This window comes from Eumetopias jubatus, unplaced genomic scaffold (assembly GCF_037043125.1).
Source record: "Eumetopias jubatus isolate StellerSeaLion01/CBP00866 unplaced genomic scaffold, mEumJub1_p1.0 scaffold_13, whole genome shotgun sequence".
In the NCBI taxonomy this organism is placed as follows: domain Eukaryota; kingdom Metazoa; phylum Chordata; class Mammalia; order Carnivora; family Otariidae; genus Eumetopias; species Eumetopias jubatus.
In genome coordinates this window covers 45,228,896-45,247,313 of record NW_028274819.1, presented here as the reverse complement: position 1 = coordinate 45,247,313, position 18,418 = coordinate 45,228,896, and the positions used below count along the sequence as shown (strand labels likewise).

At 46.3% G+C, this 18,418-nt stretch overlaps 1 protein-coding gene across 1 annotated transcript; it reads left to right on the top strand.

The window, feature by feature from the left end:
- Positions 1-5,075: 5,075 nt before the first annotated feature.
- RASSF10 (Ras association domain family member 10) lies at positions 5,076-6,572 on the top strand. Its single transcript, XM_028116752.1, has one exon. It carries the CDS (start codon positions 5,076-5,078, stop codon positions 6,570-6,572), a length of 1,497 nt encoding a protein of 498 aa, XP_027972553.1.
- The last annotated feature ends 11,846 nt before the right edge of the window (positions 6,573-18,418 follow it).

Sequence of the window (18,418 nt, the reverse complement as noted above, 5' to 3'; positions counted from 1 at the left end):
TATGAATTTTGCTTTTTAATGTCCTTTTTAGGAATGCTTCCCCTAGGTTATAAATATCTTTTTGTATATTTTCTCCTATTTCTGGATCAGAGCGCTGCCTGAATCTACACGTCTTCCACTGGGGCTGGTAGATGAGGCAGGATGCTGAGCTGCCATCCAGGAAGCAACAGTGTGTGCTTTCAATGGGATCCAGCTGCAGGGCAGGACCTAAGAATGGGCTTCTTAGGCTGCCTAAGGGGACCGGCTTATGTGACAGCAAGAAGCTTTTCTGGGGGACATCATAAAGCCAAGAGAAACTTTCCAGCTATCCAGAAAAGGTATGCAGTGGCTTTCTCTGGAGATGACCATAACCCAAGACAGATACGCACAGACACTTAGGGTAACTCCACCTGGAGAGGCTCAAACAAGATTGAGGGTCTTCCCATAGACAGCATTGTCTAATGGAAATACAACGTGAGCTACCTAAGTATTTTTAAATTTCTGGTAGCTACATTAAAGAATCAGTAAAAAGAAACAAGGAAACTAATTTTAAGGATTTAATCTAATATTTCCAAAACCGTGTCATTTTAACATGGAGTCAATATAGCATATTATTGGCGGCACCTGGGTGGCTCAGTTGTTGAGCGTCTGCCTTTGGCTCAGGTCATGATCCCAGGGTCCTGGGATCGAGCCCCGCATCAGGCTCCCTGCTCGGCAGGAAGCCTGCTTCTCCCTCTCCCACTCCCCCTGCTTGTGTTCCCTCTCTTGCTGCCTCTCTCTCTCTGTCAAATAAATAAATAAAATATTTTTTAAAAAGTAAAAAATATAGCATATTATTAATGAGGTATTAAAAATCTTTTTGTACTGGGTCTTTGACACCTAGTGTGTATTTTACACTCACAGCACATCTCAATTCAGATAACCACATTTCCAGGGCTCGACAGCCACCTATGTCCAGTGGCTACCGTGCTGGAAAGTGCAACCCTGAGGATTAAGAGCAGAATGTCCAGGATGTGTTGGGAGGCATCTTCTATGTGAGTATGAAGGTGTTTAGGTGACCACAGTCTGAATGTTCGGTCCACTCTTCACCCTCCCCTGCAGCCCAGTCTTCTTCCTGGCAAAAGTGTATCATAAATTCAATTATTCCCACCTACTGATGTGGATTAATCATCCCAAAGCACAGTTTTGCTTGGGTTATTTCCTGGAGAGGATGCTGTTGACTTTTAGGAGGAGGTGATCATTCAGCTGAAACTTGGAGGGTAGGTGGGAATTAGCCAGGGGGTCAGAGAGGACAGTATGAACAAGGGGGTCGCTGGAATGGACGGGCTGGGGGAAGAGCAGACATCAGACCCCAAGTCTCTGCTGACGTTAATGGCGGTCATCCAACATTTGTCAGTAGGGGGTACGGGAGAAAGGCAAGACCAGAGACAAGGAAACTAGTGAAGAAAGTGCAGATCCAGATAAGAATTACGGAGGGTCTGATCTAAGGCAATTATTCATTCATTCATCCATTCCACAAACATTTGCCAAGTGCCTGTTGTGTGCAGAAAACAAAGCAAAGAAAATCCGTGACCTCATAGAACTTCAAAATCTTGTAGGAAAGGAGGTAAATGGTGAGTGATGGAGAGTGTTCCTCAGTTTCAGATCTCACATGGTGAATGTGGGACCATTAATTCTCTGAGACAGAGAATCAGGAGGCAGAGCAGGCTCAGAAAGAAAGTTTCAGGTTTGGCTTATCTTTTTTGACAGATGTTTGGGGTGTTTGGGGGACACCTAAGTGGAGCTGTGTGGCAAGCAGCCGCACAGACATATTTGGAGATCAGGAGATCTGGAAGGTGTTGACTTGCTAGAATGCAGGATTCATTCATTTGTTCATCCACGTATTTATTTGACAGCTACTAAGGAAACCTAGAATGTGCCATGCACTGTACTAAATGCAGAGGATTCCTAAGTGAGCAAAACAGATATGATCCCTACCTTTGTAGAGCTTCAAATCCAGTAGTGATCGTGGCTGATAAAAAAGCTCAAACCATCATGTGGCGGGGGGGGGGGAGGAGGAGGTAGGGATCTAAACATATGAGGGAGGACTTGGGGGAGTGGGCTGGGCCAGACTATCAGAGACCCTCAATACCACACTAGGGAGACGGAAATCCGCCTCGATCTGTTACCAAGCCCCGCCTCCCCAACAGTGCTCACTTTTGTCCGGTCCTCTCACTGCCCCTTCACTCAGAGCAGGCCACCGCCTCCTCCTTGAAGGGAGGTGACAGGTTCTCTAAAGGGCCTCCTTGCCTCTCATCTCCCCCCGCCCCCCACCACCTCCAATGCAAACAGAGTGATTTTTCTTTTTTTTTTCTTTTTTTTATTGTTATGTTAATCACCATATATTACATCATTAGTTTTTGGTGCAGTGTTCCATGACAAACAGAGTGATTTTTCAAAATGAAAAGATGATGTTACATTCTGTGGTAGGCAGAAGGCTAAGATGGCCCCATGATCTCCATCCTTCTGGTGTTACTCTGGTGATTATGTTACGCTGTGCAGCACAAGGAATTCTGCAGATACAGTTAAGGCTACTAATCAGTCCACATTAAAACAGGGAAGTTATCCAGGTGAATCCACCTAATGAAGTGAGCCCTTTAAAGGCAGGGAGTTTCTCCAGCGAGGAAAGGGCAAGTCACAGATACTCAAAGCCAGGGAGGTTTCGAAGGATTCGACATGCTGTTGCTGGCTTGAAGATGAAGGGGGTCATGCAGAAAGGACCTAAGAAAGGTTTCCAGGAGTGGAGAGCGAGCTCCAGCAGCCAGCCAGCAAGGAAACAGGGACCTCCCTCCTCCAACTGCAAGGAACTGGATTCTATCAACAACCTGAGCGAGCTTGCGAATGTGTTCCCTCCCAGAGCCTCCACATGAGAATGCAAGCCAGGCAACAGCCTGCCTATAGCCTTGGGAGACCCTGAGCTGAGAAGCCAGCCGTGCCATACGGGACTTCTGATTTCCAGAACTACGAACTCATAGGCGTGTGTTATTTCAAGCCACTAAATTTATGGTGATTTGTTCCACAGCACTAGAAAACTAATACATCCCGTGGTTTCTCACCCTCCAGCAAAACTTCCTTCGTGGACTTGCCAGGTCTCAGCATCTAATCCTTATTAAGAGTCCTACTAGGTGGGTATTTTATTATCACCATTTCACAGGTGAAGAAACTGAGGCTCAGAAAGGCAAAATACTTTTCCTAAGGTTACCAAGCTAGTGACAGGGCGAAGATTTTCACTCAGAGAGTCTGAACTCAGAATCCACACTCTGTGGCTTCTCATGGCCCTTAGAGTAGGTTCAAATCCCCATGCGAGGTATTAGAGACCCTTCCTGATCAGCTCCTGTTCGGTCATCCAAGCTTGTTCTTCCACCCTCCTCTCACCTCGGCTCCCTGTAGCTCGAGTAACTGCCATGCTCTCAGTTTCTTGCCTTTCCACGTCCTGCTCCTTCTGCCTGGCATGCTGCCTGCCTCTTCCCTCTGTTTTTCCTTTGGCTGACCCAAGTGGTGATTTTGGCCTTGCCTAAGATGCCACCTTGCTGGGGGAGTCTTCCTTGGCTTTCTCCGGCTGGGTAGATACTACTCCAGCATTCCCCTAGCACCTCATACTTCCCTTATCAGAGCCCGGGAGACCCTGTGTTGGTCGCCTCTACTCAGCTGGGCTCTTCACTAGATTGTGAACTCCTTGCTGGCCAAGACTGTGGTATGTTCATCACCAAATCCCTAGCACTGTGTCTGGAGCCAGTGGGTACTCAGTATTTCCCGAGTGAATGAGTGAATGAATAAAAGCACTTTATTCAGGAGGCAATGGCAGCCATCCAAGGTCTTGCAGTAAGGGAGTGACCTTATCAGACCTGTGCTTACAAGGACAGGCTGAGGGCAAGTCTGGCAACCAAAAGACGATCCTCACCAACATGTGAGGATGAAAAAAATTCATTTACACCATGGTCTTGGATTTCTGGGGCTGTGAAACTTGTTTCTTTTCTCTTCTTGACCACATCTGGATACTGGACATGTCAGAAACTGTCACGGTCCTCACTAGTGTTCTCCTATGGAGGTGGGAGGCTCTCCTAAAGAGCTCGTGACTGGGGCTTAGGCCCCGAAATCTTGCTAGAATTAGGCGCCTCCGGCCAAGAAGGCTGTGCGAAGCCAAGGCTATGTGGGGAGCCACCGACATTGACCATACGGGGAACCTGGAGGGGTCTCTGAAGATCCCACTCACACCTAGACCTCCCCATCTCTACACTTGCTCGAGGAGCTCACGGCCCCTCTACTTCTCCCAAAATGTGTAAATATTGCTTCCTGATGAGGAGGGCTGGAAGGCCTTCCGCGTTCCAGGCACGCGGCGCTTACTGCTCCCAGCTGGGGGTCGCGCGACGCGGTCGGAGAGTCTGTTAGAGACGCGGCGCATCTTGGTTTCTTCGTCTGCGCAAAAGACACTTCCCAGACGGCGCGGCCTTGAAGGACCGGGGGGCGCCGGGAAAGGTGATAAAGTCCAGGTGCGTACAGCTAGCTCTTCACGCAAGGAGGGAAGGAAGCCAGTGGGCCGACGGAGACGCCCCGCCTAGGCACGGGCTCCAGCCCCTGAGCAGAAGGGTCTCCGAGTCCTCCGTCGTACCGATGCGAAACCGTACGGAGCGTCCGCGGAAGGGGCCGAGATTCCCGCCGCGGGCAGCCGCACAGAGGCCTTGGACAGGGCGCTCCGGGAGCGGCGAGGCTGCGAGGGGCGGGTCTGGGCGCTGCGCCTCCCGCGCTCCGGCCGCAGTTCTGGGCGCTGGGGGCGGGCGGGGGAGGAGCCATGTGGGGAGGAGCAAAGCCTGGAGGCCCCGGGAACCTTGGGCAGAGCCAGAGCGGCGAGAGCCGGATCCCGGGCGCACGGCCCCGGGAGAGCGCGCCGTCCGGGCTGAGCGCCGCGGCGGGTTCCGTGCGCAACCGGCCAGAAGGACTAGGGCTAACGGGGCGAGGCTCCCAGGCTCCTAAACCGTCGCAGAGCTGCTGGGCTGCCCGCCGCCCCCGCCGCCCCGCCGGGGCCCAGCCCGACCTGCCACCTGCGTCCCGGTTGCGCCATGGATCCTTCGGAGAAGAAGATCTCGGTGTGGATCTGCCAGGAGGAGAAGCTGGTGTCTGGTCTCTCTCGCCGCACCACCTGCTCGGACGTGGTGCGGGTGCTGTTGGAGGACGGCTGCCGGCGGCGACGGAGGCAGCGGCGGGGCCGGCGGCGGGGGGCGGCCGGCGACTCGCCAGACCGGGAGGAGCTGCGGGAGCTCCTGGACGAGGACGACGGGGACGACGACGAGGCGCTGCCGCAAGGCATGCTGTGCGGGCCCCCGCAGTGCTATTGCATCGTGGAGAAGTGGCGGGGCTTTGAGCGCATCCTGCCGAACAAGACGCGCATCTTGCGCCTCTGGGCCGCCTGGGGCGACGAGCAAGAGAATGTGCGCTTCGTGCTGGTGCGCAGCGAGGCGTCACTACCCAACGCGGGCCCCCGCAGCGCCGAGGCGCGCGTCGTGCTCAGTCGCGAGCGCCCCTGCTCGGCCCGGGCGGTCCCGGCGCGGCCCAGCCTGGCTCTGACCCAGGAGAAGCAGCGGCGAGTGGTGCGCAAGGCCTTCCGCAAGCTGGCCAAGCTCAACCGGCGGCGCCAGCAGCAGCCGTCGTCGCCCTGTTCGTCCGCTTCGTCGTCCACCGCCTCGTCGTGTTCGTCTTCGCCGCGGGCCACGGAGAGCGCAGCCGTGGAGCGCATGGAGACGCTGGTGCATTTGGTGCTCTCACAGGACCACACCATCCGTCAACAGGTGCAGCGGCTCCGGGAGCTGGATCGCGAGATCGATCGCTATGAGGCCAAGGTGCACCTGGACCGCGTGCGGCGACACGGAGTCAACTACGTGCAGGACACTTACTTGGTGGGCGCCGGCATCGAGGTCGACGGGCCCAGCCCGGGAGAGGAGCCGGAGGCGGCTGCGGCTCCCCTGGACGGCGAGGCGCAGGCGACCGCGCTGGAGGAGCTGGCCCGGCGGTGCGACGACCTGCTGCGCCTGCAGGAGCAGCGAGCCCAGCAGGAGGAGTTGCTCGAGCGCCTCTCAGCCGAGATTCAGGAGGAGCTGAACCAGAGGTGGATGCGGAGGCGCCAGGAGGAGCTCGCGGCGCAGGAGGAGCCCCTGGAGCCTGACGGCGGCCTCGACGGCGAGCTGCTGCTGGAGCAGGAGCGGGTCAGGACGCAGCTCAGCACCAGCCTCTACATCGGGCTCCGGCTCAACACGGACCTGGAGGCCGTCAAGTCGGATTTGGATTACAGCCAGCAGCAGTGGGACAGCAAGGAGCGCGAGCTGCAGGGCCTTCTCCAGACTTTGCACACGATGGAGCTGACGGTGGCGCCCGATGGGACTCTCGGCTCTGGCGGACCCTCCCGGGAGCCCCGGCCCCAGGGCTGCGCCGAGGTGTGGGTGGATCAGGCCCGCGGACTGGCCAAAAGCTGTCCTGGCAACGACGAGGACTCGGATACCGGGCTGAGCTCTATGCACAGCCAGGACTCGGACTCGGTGCCTGTGTGCGAATCTCTTGTGTAAGAGGAGCAGGGTGGGAGAGGGGGACGACCCTTCTCCCTTCCTCGCAGAAAGCACTGGCATGGCGGGCTCAGGGACTTGAAACCAGGCTGGGGGTGGGCCGGGGAGCCTTGCCTGGCAGCAGCGCTCCCACCGGGCGGGCGGGGGCGGGGGGCTGGGGACACCTGTCCTGCGAGGGCGCTCCTCTGGTTCCCCAGTGAGTATAGAGGGGTGCGGGACAGGGAGGCCAGGTCTCCATTCCAAGCTCTTTCTGGGGAAGGAAGGAGGGAGGTGGTGAGAACCACCTGTACTGGAAAACAAAAGCCCCAGGGAAACTGACGTGGTCCGAACCCATTTTCAAAAAGAAAAAGAGAGAGAGAGAGAAAGTATTATGAAGATTTCAGCAATCTTCTGTACGGGAAGGACTGATGGCAGCTAGAACTTTAGTTTGTGGCATAAAGTGCTTTTAAAAGAAACTCTTGGATGAAAAGGAAATTCCTTGAATGTTAATTGTGACTGTGAACGTGTTAAAACTAGCCAAAGAGGAGTGCTGGTGTTGGTCTCAGCCTTACTTACATCTCTGATAAAACCCGCAGGCACCCAAATCCTGGCTCTTTACCTTTCTGCAGACTGGGGAATTACCCCTCTGCTAAACTGCTCATCTTTTATTTTCTTTCAAAGGCTGAGCTGTATGGAAGTCTAACCCTGCATTTCCTCCTTGCAAATACAGTATGTGTTAAAATAGAATCCTTTCCCTAAAATAACCTTTTATTATTACAAAAGCCAAACATAACGCTTTTGAGATAGAGAAGCATGGCAGACATAATCCCTGGTTACTGTTTAATCGAGACCCTTTGGGATTTGCCCCTGCAAAGGGACCTGTGCTGTCCTTTCTTTTCATTCATGTTGTCGCTTCATCCACTGAATCACTGCTACTCCAAGAAAAATAAAAGGGAAGTTGCAGAATTCAAGTGAAGTGCAACTAAAGTTGCTATTTAATGAGCACTCTGGCTGAAACGGAGACTTGAAAGCAAAGATCTTTGTTAGTGTTCAGCTTTTGAACTAAGCTATATGATTAAAACCAACCATGACCTCAAGGTATTTTTACCCCAACCCAAGTCTAACTTCAGTAGCTTTGGTCAGAGATTAGTTACTTGTCCAAGCCTAAACTGAGAGTGCAAATATTAACGTTTACTAGATAAGGCCCCCAAAAGAAAACGTAAAATAAAACAATCTAATAGTACACCGTGGGTGAGCAATTTGATAAACCAGGGCATGTAGCCACAGATAAATGCATAGAAAAGTAAGCTTAAAGGTGACTTGAATTACTCTGGTCTGGCTCATGCCTTTACACACACCCGGAGATACAAGTGCAACACCTCTCTCTTAATAGCTGGTGATGGAGCCCTGGTGGGGAGGCAATGTAATTGTTCCAGTTATTTCAATGAAAAGTTATCAGTTGTAGCTAGTTGTTGCCCCGTGGAAGGAGCCTGTTGGCCCTGTTCCCTCTGGAGCTCAGGACTTCTGAGGAATGTGGGATCTAATCTGTCCTGAGGAGGTATTAACAATGGGGTGTGTGTGTGGTACCAGCCTGCTGCAGAAGCCTGGTATCAGCCTAACCATGGAGGGGCTGGCTTCAGTTTCAACACCACATGTGAAGATAACTTAAAAGGTCTTGCTTTATCAAGAAATTTCTTTCCTTGGAGAGATTCTCTGTCTGCTTCTTGCCAACGGGGACCTGCCCACCTGACCCCCTCAAACCATTTGAGCTATCTCCTTTTTGGAGACAACCCTCCTCCCCCCCCCCCCCATGCTATTACAGCACACGTGGATAGTTCAGATTTTCAAGTAAAATGGGAATGAAATGGCCGTTTTCTTAATTGATGTTTTCAAAAGGCATTAGCTGGCATAATTATGGTTTTTTACTTTCGTCGGATGCAGAAAACATCTATGCATTTGGTCTTGATTGATTAAATGATTAAAATGAGGAGGGGACCAAAAGAAAGCCACTGTCCCTAGATGATCATTTGATCTGGTAAACACAAAGCCTAATGATAGCTTCCCTTTTGAGGCAGAGGTAAAATCCTCATTAGAGTGTGACAAATGCTACTTGTCTGAATGGTTTATGCTGGCAATGGGCTGACCTGGTGGTTTTAAAATTATTGTCCTTTTTTTTTGTCCCCCAGAGTGGTAGGGGAGGTGGTTCTTAGATGTTTATTAACTCAAAAGAGAACACAGAAGTTGGCAGAACAGGACGGCCTGGCAGAAAGGGGCTGTTTTCCTTTTCACTATTATTATTTTAAACTCTGACAGGCTGCTGACATCAGCAAATATGCCTGAAGCCTGTAAAGCAAATTAAGCCACATCACAGGGAGAAGGCCTGTGGGATTCTCTGGTGCCTTCTTTCCAGAACCTTCCTGTCCTGTCCACCTGAAGATGCTTCTCCAGTCAACTCTTCAGGCAGCGTGGAGGCTCTGTTTATAACAAACGGCAGCCCATTTCTCCTTTCATCCAAATCAATTATGTCCCCAAAAGGCACTCTGTGTGGGTAGGAGAAAGGAGAAGGGGGGGGAAGGGGTGCCAAAATAGGAGACAATAGCTCCTTTTACTAAGAGCTTTCGCAAGGCTGAGAGAGGCGGGGCATGGATACAAAAAGGGCCAGCCCAACACCTGTGCCTAGAAAGTGCCTAATAGATTCTAGAGGTTGAAAAAACATGATTTCACTTAAAAAATAATCATCCTGGCACTAAGAATGAGAACGAATATATCGAGGTGAAAGCCTCAGCCCTAAGGATGTCAGAGCCCCTGGGAGAAGTGACCTGGTATCTGAGCCGAACGGAAATCCTGGGGAGGAACCAGCAAGCTCGCGGAGGACAGGACCAGGCCGCATCCTTGTCGGAAACTGATAGAATGTATCATGGCTTTGATCTTAAGCATCTCTTCCTCAGCCGTCTCCCAAACCCGGAAGATTTCATCTGGTATCTCTGTGTGTTTGCTTATAAAACGTGATGATGATAATTTGCTAATTAGACAAGTTACATACTATGGTCCTTAAGATGAACCTGAAAATAGCAACAGTAAAAAGAAAGAAAAGTCACTCAAGATCCTTATCACTGCTAAAATTTGACATATTTTCCTTCCTGACCTTTTGAATTGTGAAGGTTTCATATTTTGCTTCTTTTTTAAGAAAATAATTTAAATGAACTTGTATAGATGCTTTTATGGTCAGGTTTTGACTTTGTAAAGGCTCCATCCGTCTTTTGGATGTTCCATTGTGCCTGTAACTCTTCTCAAGTAAGTAGGTTGTACCTGATATTATTTTACTATTATAACATAACACTGTGATAGGCTTCTTTGGGCATGTGTACATTTTCCCCAGTAAAATGGAAAGAGACTTCCCAGGTCAAAGAGTACAAACATTTAAGGACTTGATACTTAATTGCCAAATTGCTTTTCGAAAATTTGTTCTAATAACAACCTGCTATGGGTGATGGGGCCTATTTCCCCACACCTTGGCTTTCATTAGATACTACATTTTGTTAAGAAAACATTTTAACCAGAATTAATTAATTAGTACTTTGTGGCTCTTGGAATGCAGGGCTGGCAACCACTGGCTTAAAATATCCTTACAACAGAAATGTGGATCGTCTGACCAGAAGTGTTAAGAGGATGTGGTGCTTTCTCTCCTTCCTGTTTTCCTTGTCTTCCCTGAGCACCTGCTTTGGAATAGCGATCTTGTCTCCTATCAAAGCTTGCCAACAATCTGAGCAGGAGGGGCAGAACTCCACGTGAGCGAGAGCTGGAGAATTAACACGTAAGAGAAAGAGATTTATAAAAAGTAAATGTTCTTTAACTTTTTTTCATCTTTAGTCCATGAGAAAAGGTTATTCTTAGAAGATGATGTTATAACATGTATTTGATTTTGTGCTTCTCCCTACCCACTCCTATTAAAAATTAAATCAAAATAAAATAAATACATTAGCCCACTATTAACAGCCTCTCAAGAACAGTTTTGATTTTTCCAGGAATTTCTTTCTACCTATGAAATAACACCTGAGCTCATCTTTGAATTCTTGGAAAGGGAAAATTTGGCCATGAAAATTTGTAAAGTTTCCTGTGTGGAAATGTTTGTGAAACGGATTGTCCTAAACAGAAAGAAAGGAGGACAAGGAGAAACTATTTTTTGCTGAGTACTTTCCAAACGCCAGATCCTTGTGCTGAGTATTGTCACATGCATTTCCTCTGCATTCATCTTGTGAGATAGAACTCTCTAACCTCTAATTTTTTTTTAATATTTTATTTATTTATTTGAGAGAGAGAGCATGGGCAGTGGGGAGGGGCAGAAGGAGAGGGAGAAGCAGGCTGCCTGCCGAGCAGGGAGCTCGATATGGGGCTCGATCCCAGGACCCTCGGATCATGACCTGAGCCGAAGGCAGACGCTTAATCTACTGAGCCCCCCTAACCTCCAGTTTTTACAGATAAAGACACTAAGGCCATCTAGCTGGTAAGTAGCAGAAGCAGGACTTTAACCCTAGCCTGACTCTAAAACCTGTGCCCATTTTGCTCCATACACCAGGCACATCGTACCCATGAAGGGGTGCGCGTGTCGGGAAAAGAGATTCCTCACCTGTTCTAGAGTGTTGGCACTGGAAGGGCCTCAGAGATGATCAAGTCTAGTCCAAGTATTTCCACCAGGAAGGTGGAGTGACTCTCAAAATCATGGAGCCAGTAAACATCTATAAGATACAGGAGGAGAAATTCCTGTGTAAATATCTGGGTGTCTATCTTGTCAGAGATGAAGTCCTTGCCAGTGGAAAAAAAAAAAATTTCTCTCCCCAAATTAACGCCCTATGTATCAGCATGGAATTTTTGACTGAATGCCCTAAGGGCACAGGTGAATAGTCAGCAATGGAGACTCCTTGGCCGTCAGCTGTGTGCTATTCACAATCACATCTGGAAGGTGGTACCAACCATGGCTGTGCTGAAACTGCGCCCCCCAACCCCCGGCATTTTGAACCACACCTCATTTCCGGTTGAGACTGGGCACATGAAGAAAAGGGGGGTGGTGGTGTCGAGGGAATGCTAGGCCTTCTGAGGACTTCTGTGCCTGTGGAGTTAGGCAGGCACACTTGATTCGGGGCATCTGTGGCCACACTCACGTCCCTGAACACGTGTAGCCCAAGCATGGATGGCTTTGAAGGACCGCTGCCCTAGCCTCTGCCCCTCCCCTCCATTCCCTTGACAATTTTTTTTTCTGTCTCAGACACCTCCAGGATTCCCCATAGCTTTCAGGATAAAATCCACATTTCTTAGCAGAATTTATCAGATTGTTGGTTATCCAGCTCAAGACCACTCTCCAAGTCTCACCCTATGCTGCCTTCAAACCACAGAAGTAAATGGATCCTGTCTCTTCATTCAGGTCACACCGCCACCCTCTGGTTGTGCAAGGGCCCTTTTCTTCTTGTTTTACTTCATGTTTCCCTTCGTCCCCCAGTCCCACCCCCATTTCGCTTCTTCCTCTTACCATCAGCTATTATTCTAGTGTATTTAATCCATGACCTTCCAAACCACCTTACATATTCAGGGCTGTCATGCTGCACACCTCGAGGGGGCACCATTCATGGTGTGGTCTGCAGTTGTGCTCCAGAGGGTACCATTCACACGGGAAACGGTGTGAACGGTAACCCTGAGGTTGAGCAATGTGCTAGCTCATGTGGGTATATGTATCCTTGAAAAGTAGAATGAGGGGCGCCTGGGTGGCTCAGTTGGTTAAGCGTCTGTCTTCGGCTCAGGTCATGATCCCAGGGTCCTGGGCCTGCATTGGGCTCCCTGCTCAGTGGGCAGTCTGCTTCCCCCTCTGCCCCCTCCACCTGCCGCCTGCTCACATGCACACACACACTCTCAAATAAATAAAATCTTCTAAAGAAAAGTAGAATGAAATGATTGTGTGCTTATATCTAATATACATGGCCTTTATTGGACTATAAATCTCACTATATTTCTTTTTTTTTTCATGACATAATGTTTGTGGGAGCACACCACATTGTAATATGTAAATGCGGTTCATCATTTTCCGACCTGTGTGGTATTCCATCACTAATGTCTACATTTCTTTGGCGAAGGAAACCTAGGTTGTTACCAATTCCTTGCTTTCTCAAACAGTGTTACAAGGAACACAGGCAGAAATCAGTGGTGCTACGTGAGACTTTGAGGTTTAAAACCCAGTTGTTAAGCGTCTGCCTTCGGCTCAGGTCATGATCCCAGGGGTCCTGGGATCGAGCCCCGCGTCGGGCTCCCTGCTCCGTGGGAAGCCTGCTTCTCCCTCTCCCACTCCCCCTGCTTGTGTTCCATCTCTCGCTGTCTCTCTCTCTCTCTGTCAAATAAATAAATAAAATCTTTAAAAAAAAAAAAAACCGAGAATTTTGAGTACTGCACTGCTGATCACTCTCCCAAATGGCTTCACCAGGTTGGGCTCTTACTGGCCGTGAAGATTCCCTCTTTTCCCCACAGCCCCTCCAGCACTTGATATTATCCAGCTTCCTACTTTTTACAAATTTGCTTTAATTTGCATTTCTTTGAATTCTAGTGAAATTGACCTTCATATGCTTATTATCCTTTGGGTTCCCCTTCTGTTTATTGCAACCATTTTTCCTGAGGGTCTCCCTTTTCAGGCAGATTTGCAGGAATTCCTACATGTCCTGAACATTAGTATCTTGTTAACTATAGAGCAAGTATAAATACCTTATTCTAATTTCTCTCCATCCTAACTGTGTCTATGGTGGCTATTGTTGAAAATTGTCTAATTATAATTTGGTTAAATGTAGCACTCCCACATCCCTTTATGGTTTGTGGTCTAAGGTTCTTATTGAAGAAATAAAGTCACAAAGATAGGCTTCTGTATTTTCTTCTTTTAGCATCATACTTTTTCTTTCTTTCTCTCTTACTTTTTCCTCCCCTCCCTTCTTCCTCCTCCTTCTCTCATTTCTTCATCATCAATTAACTAGAGTACTTCTGTAGAAAGACTCTTCCCCTTATCAAGTGTCACTCCGAAGGACAGTTTAAATCCTGATAATCCTGAAATATAAAATAAAAGCAACGTTCTTACCTAGTGTCCAAAATAATGTGGTTGATCTCTAGCGTTCTCCAAGGTGACTAGTAGGTTTTTTCTTCTTTGTTCATCTTTTGGGGGGATCATTATGAAATTTCGAATTTAAAATATTTAATGTGTTTCAAACCATTGTAATTATTGTCCCATCTTTGGCCAGTGGGAGCTTCTTCAGGTTGGCTCCTGGATCCTTTTCCTGGATATTTTTCATAGTCTTTGAGAGCTTCCTTTGCTTTCTAGTGTGTCAAGATGTTCTAGGCTCATACTGTACCTTCACTGTCCCAGACCTGAAATCAGCCATCACTACACAGAGACTTGATTTTTTTTCAATGGCAAGTGATATTTAGAAACCACAGTCTGGGTACTAGGGATGCTCATTGCCACTGGGTTGGTTTTCTAGTAGAAATAAAAGAGTAGATACATTGTTTTTTTGTTTCCTTTCAATTTTTTTATTATGGTAAAATATAGATAACGTAAAATCTACCATTTAACACTTGTTAAGTATACAATTCATTGGCATGAAGTACATTCACGACGCTGTACAGCTATCACTACTGTCTGTTTCCAGAACTTTTCTGATCGTCCCAGACAGAAACTCTGTATCCATTAAAGAATAATTCCCTATTCTCTCCTCCCCCCAGCTCCTGGCAACTTCTATTATCTTCTTTGGAGAAATGTCTTTTCAAGCCCTTTGCCCACTTTGATTGAATTTTGTTGTTGTTCTTGTTTTTGAGTTGTAAGAGTTCTTTATATAATGTGAATATTAATCCCTTAACAGAAACATGATTTGCAAATATTTTCTCCCATTCCATTGGTTGCCTTTGTTCATAGTGTCTATGAGGCACATAAGTTTTTAAAAATTTTCCTGAAGTCCAGCCTATCTATTTTTTTTCTTTTTGTTGCCTGTGCTTTTGGAGTTGTATCTGAGAAATCCTTATAAATCCAAGGTCATGAAGCTTTTCTTCTGTTTTCTTTTAAGAGTTTTATAGTTTGACCTCTTATATTTAAGTCCTTGGTAATTTTTTGCTGGCATTCTTGTTGTTTTCATTGATGAGTGAGTTTTTGGAGGTCATTGGTCCTTACCCTGCAATTCCCACTATGTCACTTACCAGGATTACCTACTCTTTTCCTTCTTTCATTGGATGGATAGACTTTTCTTTGGCTGGTTTGAAAATTATACATTTAATTTTGCTCTTCTGTTTCTCCAAACTTACTAGGAGCCATACTTATGCTTCCTTTTCCTGAGCAAGACAAGAACCTTAATACACTACTCTCACTTCTCTGGTGTCTCTCCCTTTTCATTTTGGTGTCATCTGTAATTTCAGTTATAGAAAATCTCATTTAGCTAATAATAACCCTTCTCAGTATATTTTGTTGGGATTGTATTAAATGTGCATACATTTTCTTGAGTAGAATTGACATCTTTATGATGAATAAGGTAATAATAAAATAAAATATTATTACCAAGAATAAGGTAATAATAAGATACAGCAAATCACCCCAAGTTCATGTGGCTTAAAATAATAATTTATTCTCGCTCATGCATCTGTGAGTCAGATGGGGGTTAGTTGATCCAGGCTAGATTCAACCAAACTTGGCTTCAGTCTGTGGGTTGGGCTTAGGCCTGCTTCATGTCATTCTCCTTGGACAAGAGGCGTAGAACTTTCCCAAGTGTCCCTTGGAGTTGTTACAGAGGCATTAGCCTAGACTTTTTCTTTTTTACATATACTTCTGTGGGCCTTGACTCTCTCAGTCTGGATCAACACATAACTATTATGTGCCTACTAGGTACCAGGCCTAGGATTTAGGCCTTCAAAAGCAGGGATCAGTAAAGCAGGTAGTGTTCAATAACTAAAAATACTCTCTATGATACTAATATTGGGATTGTAAATTGATGAAGCCCTTTGGATTCATACTTTTCAGGTGCTGATTCCACTTTTAGATATCTACCGAATATTTGCACAAGTGGGCGAGGATATAAGTTCATGATGTTAATTACAGCAATATTTATAATAGTGAAAAATTAGAAACCATCCTAAATAGGACATATTATAATCATATTATGGACAATATACACTTACTAAAATCATGTGGATCTGCATCACTGACATGGAAAGATATCTAATATATTGTTAAACAAAGAAGCAGATCAGTGGAAATAGTACAAGCTCCTTACTTATTTTTATAACTCTAAAAATTACACATTTCTTATCTTTGTCCACTGAAAAGGTCTGAAATCAATTACTACCTAGTAGCAAGGAGTACCTACTAGCACCTATATCGTGGTATCTAAATACCATTTTCTATTTAAAACATAAAGGCTCCTTGAAGTAATCACTGATTCTAAATCCACAGCAAGAAATAGATAAGATGGGCTTGCCACCTCTTGTGTACTAGAAAGCAAGGAACTGTAAAGACTTCATTGTTTTTTCTAAATTCAGGGGCAACCTGGAGGGGCTCCAATGGCTAAAGATGAGAAAACAAGAGTATCAATGAGAATAACAACTGCAATGGATTGAAGAACATCAAAAATATAAAAGTCTAGGGGTTCACCATGATACTGCAAAAAAAAGAAATTAACATATTAATCACCTTTGGAAATTGCTACGATGCCAAGTCGTCCTCCTGGAAATCGGTAATAAAGAGAACATTTATATCTTGTTTGTACACACCATGTTTCTAAGTCATCAAATTGGTCTAGGAGGGAAACTTATTCTTTACAAAAGAATTTTAACTAAAAAATGCAGAAGGAATGATTACCTGTATGTAACCAAGCCCTAATGAATTAATGCATCTAGATAGTGGTCATTGATAGGTACTAAAATGAACAGGTGTCAGGTTAAGGGGAAGCTGTATTGGATGATCAGCTGATAACACTGACATCCATGGAACATTCAGTTACAGTGTGCCTCCCAGTATGATAAAATAGGAAGCATTCAGCCCCACCTATCAAATATTCCAGCCCAAATAATGGCATCTGAGTCTAATCAAGAGTTTAGTTCTATTGAGGAGGTTACAGGAAACAGGGAGAATAGAATGTGGAATGATATTCTGAGTGTGTAATCAGCCAAATCCAGATTGTGGGAAATTTCTACAGGACAAAAGCCCTCATATAAATGGCCTAAAAGAGGGAGTGGAGATATAATTATTGTAACTATTATGAATTAAAGGGAACTGAGACATATCAACCAGTTATGGACTTTATTTGGATGTTAATTCAAATAAACCAAAGGTAAAAAAGTTTAAGGACAATCAAAGAAAATAGAAAATAGACAATTATTAAGAGATTATTTTTTTGAGATATGATAATGGCAAAATGGTTATGTTTTTAAAAGATTTTACCTGGTAGAAATACATAACAAAATATTATGGTGAAATAATACGATGTCTGGGAATTGCTAGGATATTCCAGAAAGAAAAAGAAACAAAAATTTCTGATGTGGAGAAGAGCTAAATAAAACAAAATTGACAGACGGTGGATATTTGCTGAAGCTTGGTCATAGGTGTATGGCCATAGGTGTATGGGATTCATTATGCTGCTGTCTGTATTTATGGGTTGGTTTGAAGATTTCCATAATAAAAAGTAAAAAAAAGGGGGGGGGCACAAGGGCGGCTCAGTCAGTTGAGCATCTGACTCTTGATTTAGGCTTGGGTCATGATCTCATGGTCATGAGATCGAGCCCCAAATCGGGCTCTGCACTCAGTGGGGATCCTGCTTGAGATTCTCTCTCTCCCTCTCCCTCTGCTCCTCCCCTGGCTTATGCTCTCTCATTCTCTCTCAAAATGAATAAATAAGTAAAATCTTTTTTTAAGAAGGTTAAAAAAAATTGTAAAAGAGAAAACAAAAAGGAAAAATCAGGTTGTAGAACAGTATGTATGGTATGGTTTATGTGTTTTTCTTTTTAATAAGCCAAACAGAGGGGTGCCTGGGTGGCTCAGTCGTTGGGCATCTGCCTTGGGCTTGGGTCATGATCCCGGAGTCCTGGGGTCGAGCCCCACGTCGGGCTCCCTGCTCCGCGGGAGGCCTGCTTCTCCCTCTCCCACTCCCCCTGCTTGTGTTCCCTCTCTCGCTGTGTCTCTCTCTGTCAAATAAATAAAATCTTTAAAAAAAAAATAAACCAAACAGAACAAAAGACTGTGTTATATTATTATCTGTGGTTATATTTGGGAAATGGGATCAAGCAGTGATGTGGGAAACTATTTTTTTTTTAATATAAACTTGTGGGTCATTTGAATTTGAAATAAGTGCAAATAACTTAAGTTACTCTAAAAAAAGAATGAGGGGCACCTGGGTGGGTCAGTCAGTGAAATGTCGAATTCTTGGTTTCAGCTCAGGTCATGATCTCAGGGTCGTGAGATCGAGCCCCATGGCAGCCTCCACACTTAGTGGGGAGTCGCTTCTCTCCCTCTCACTCTCCCTCTGCCACTCCCACTGCTCACACTGTCTCTCCCTCTCTAACAATAAATGAATTAAAAAATCCTTTTAAAAAAGAATGAATAAGATGTCATAATTAAGGTATGAGCAAAGCACTGTGGGGGGATTGTTTACTGTGTCCTGGTTGAACATGGCTGCTGAAAACAGGACCTAAAAGTGGTGAGAGCAAAGGGTGCACTTGAATAACTGGAGTAGGCTCAGTGTGAGCCCCAGCCAACCAACAGGCCATGCCTTGAGGGATTAACGAAGCGATCCATGCTCTCTGGAATAGATGGTCTTCTCATCTCATCATGTGGCAGCAAAGTAGGTTTTCCAGTAGAGTGACCCCAT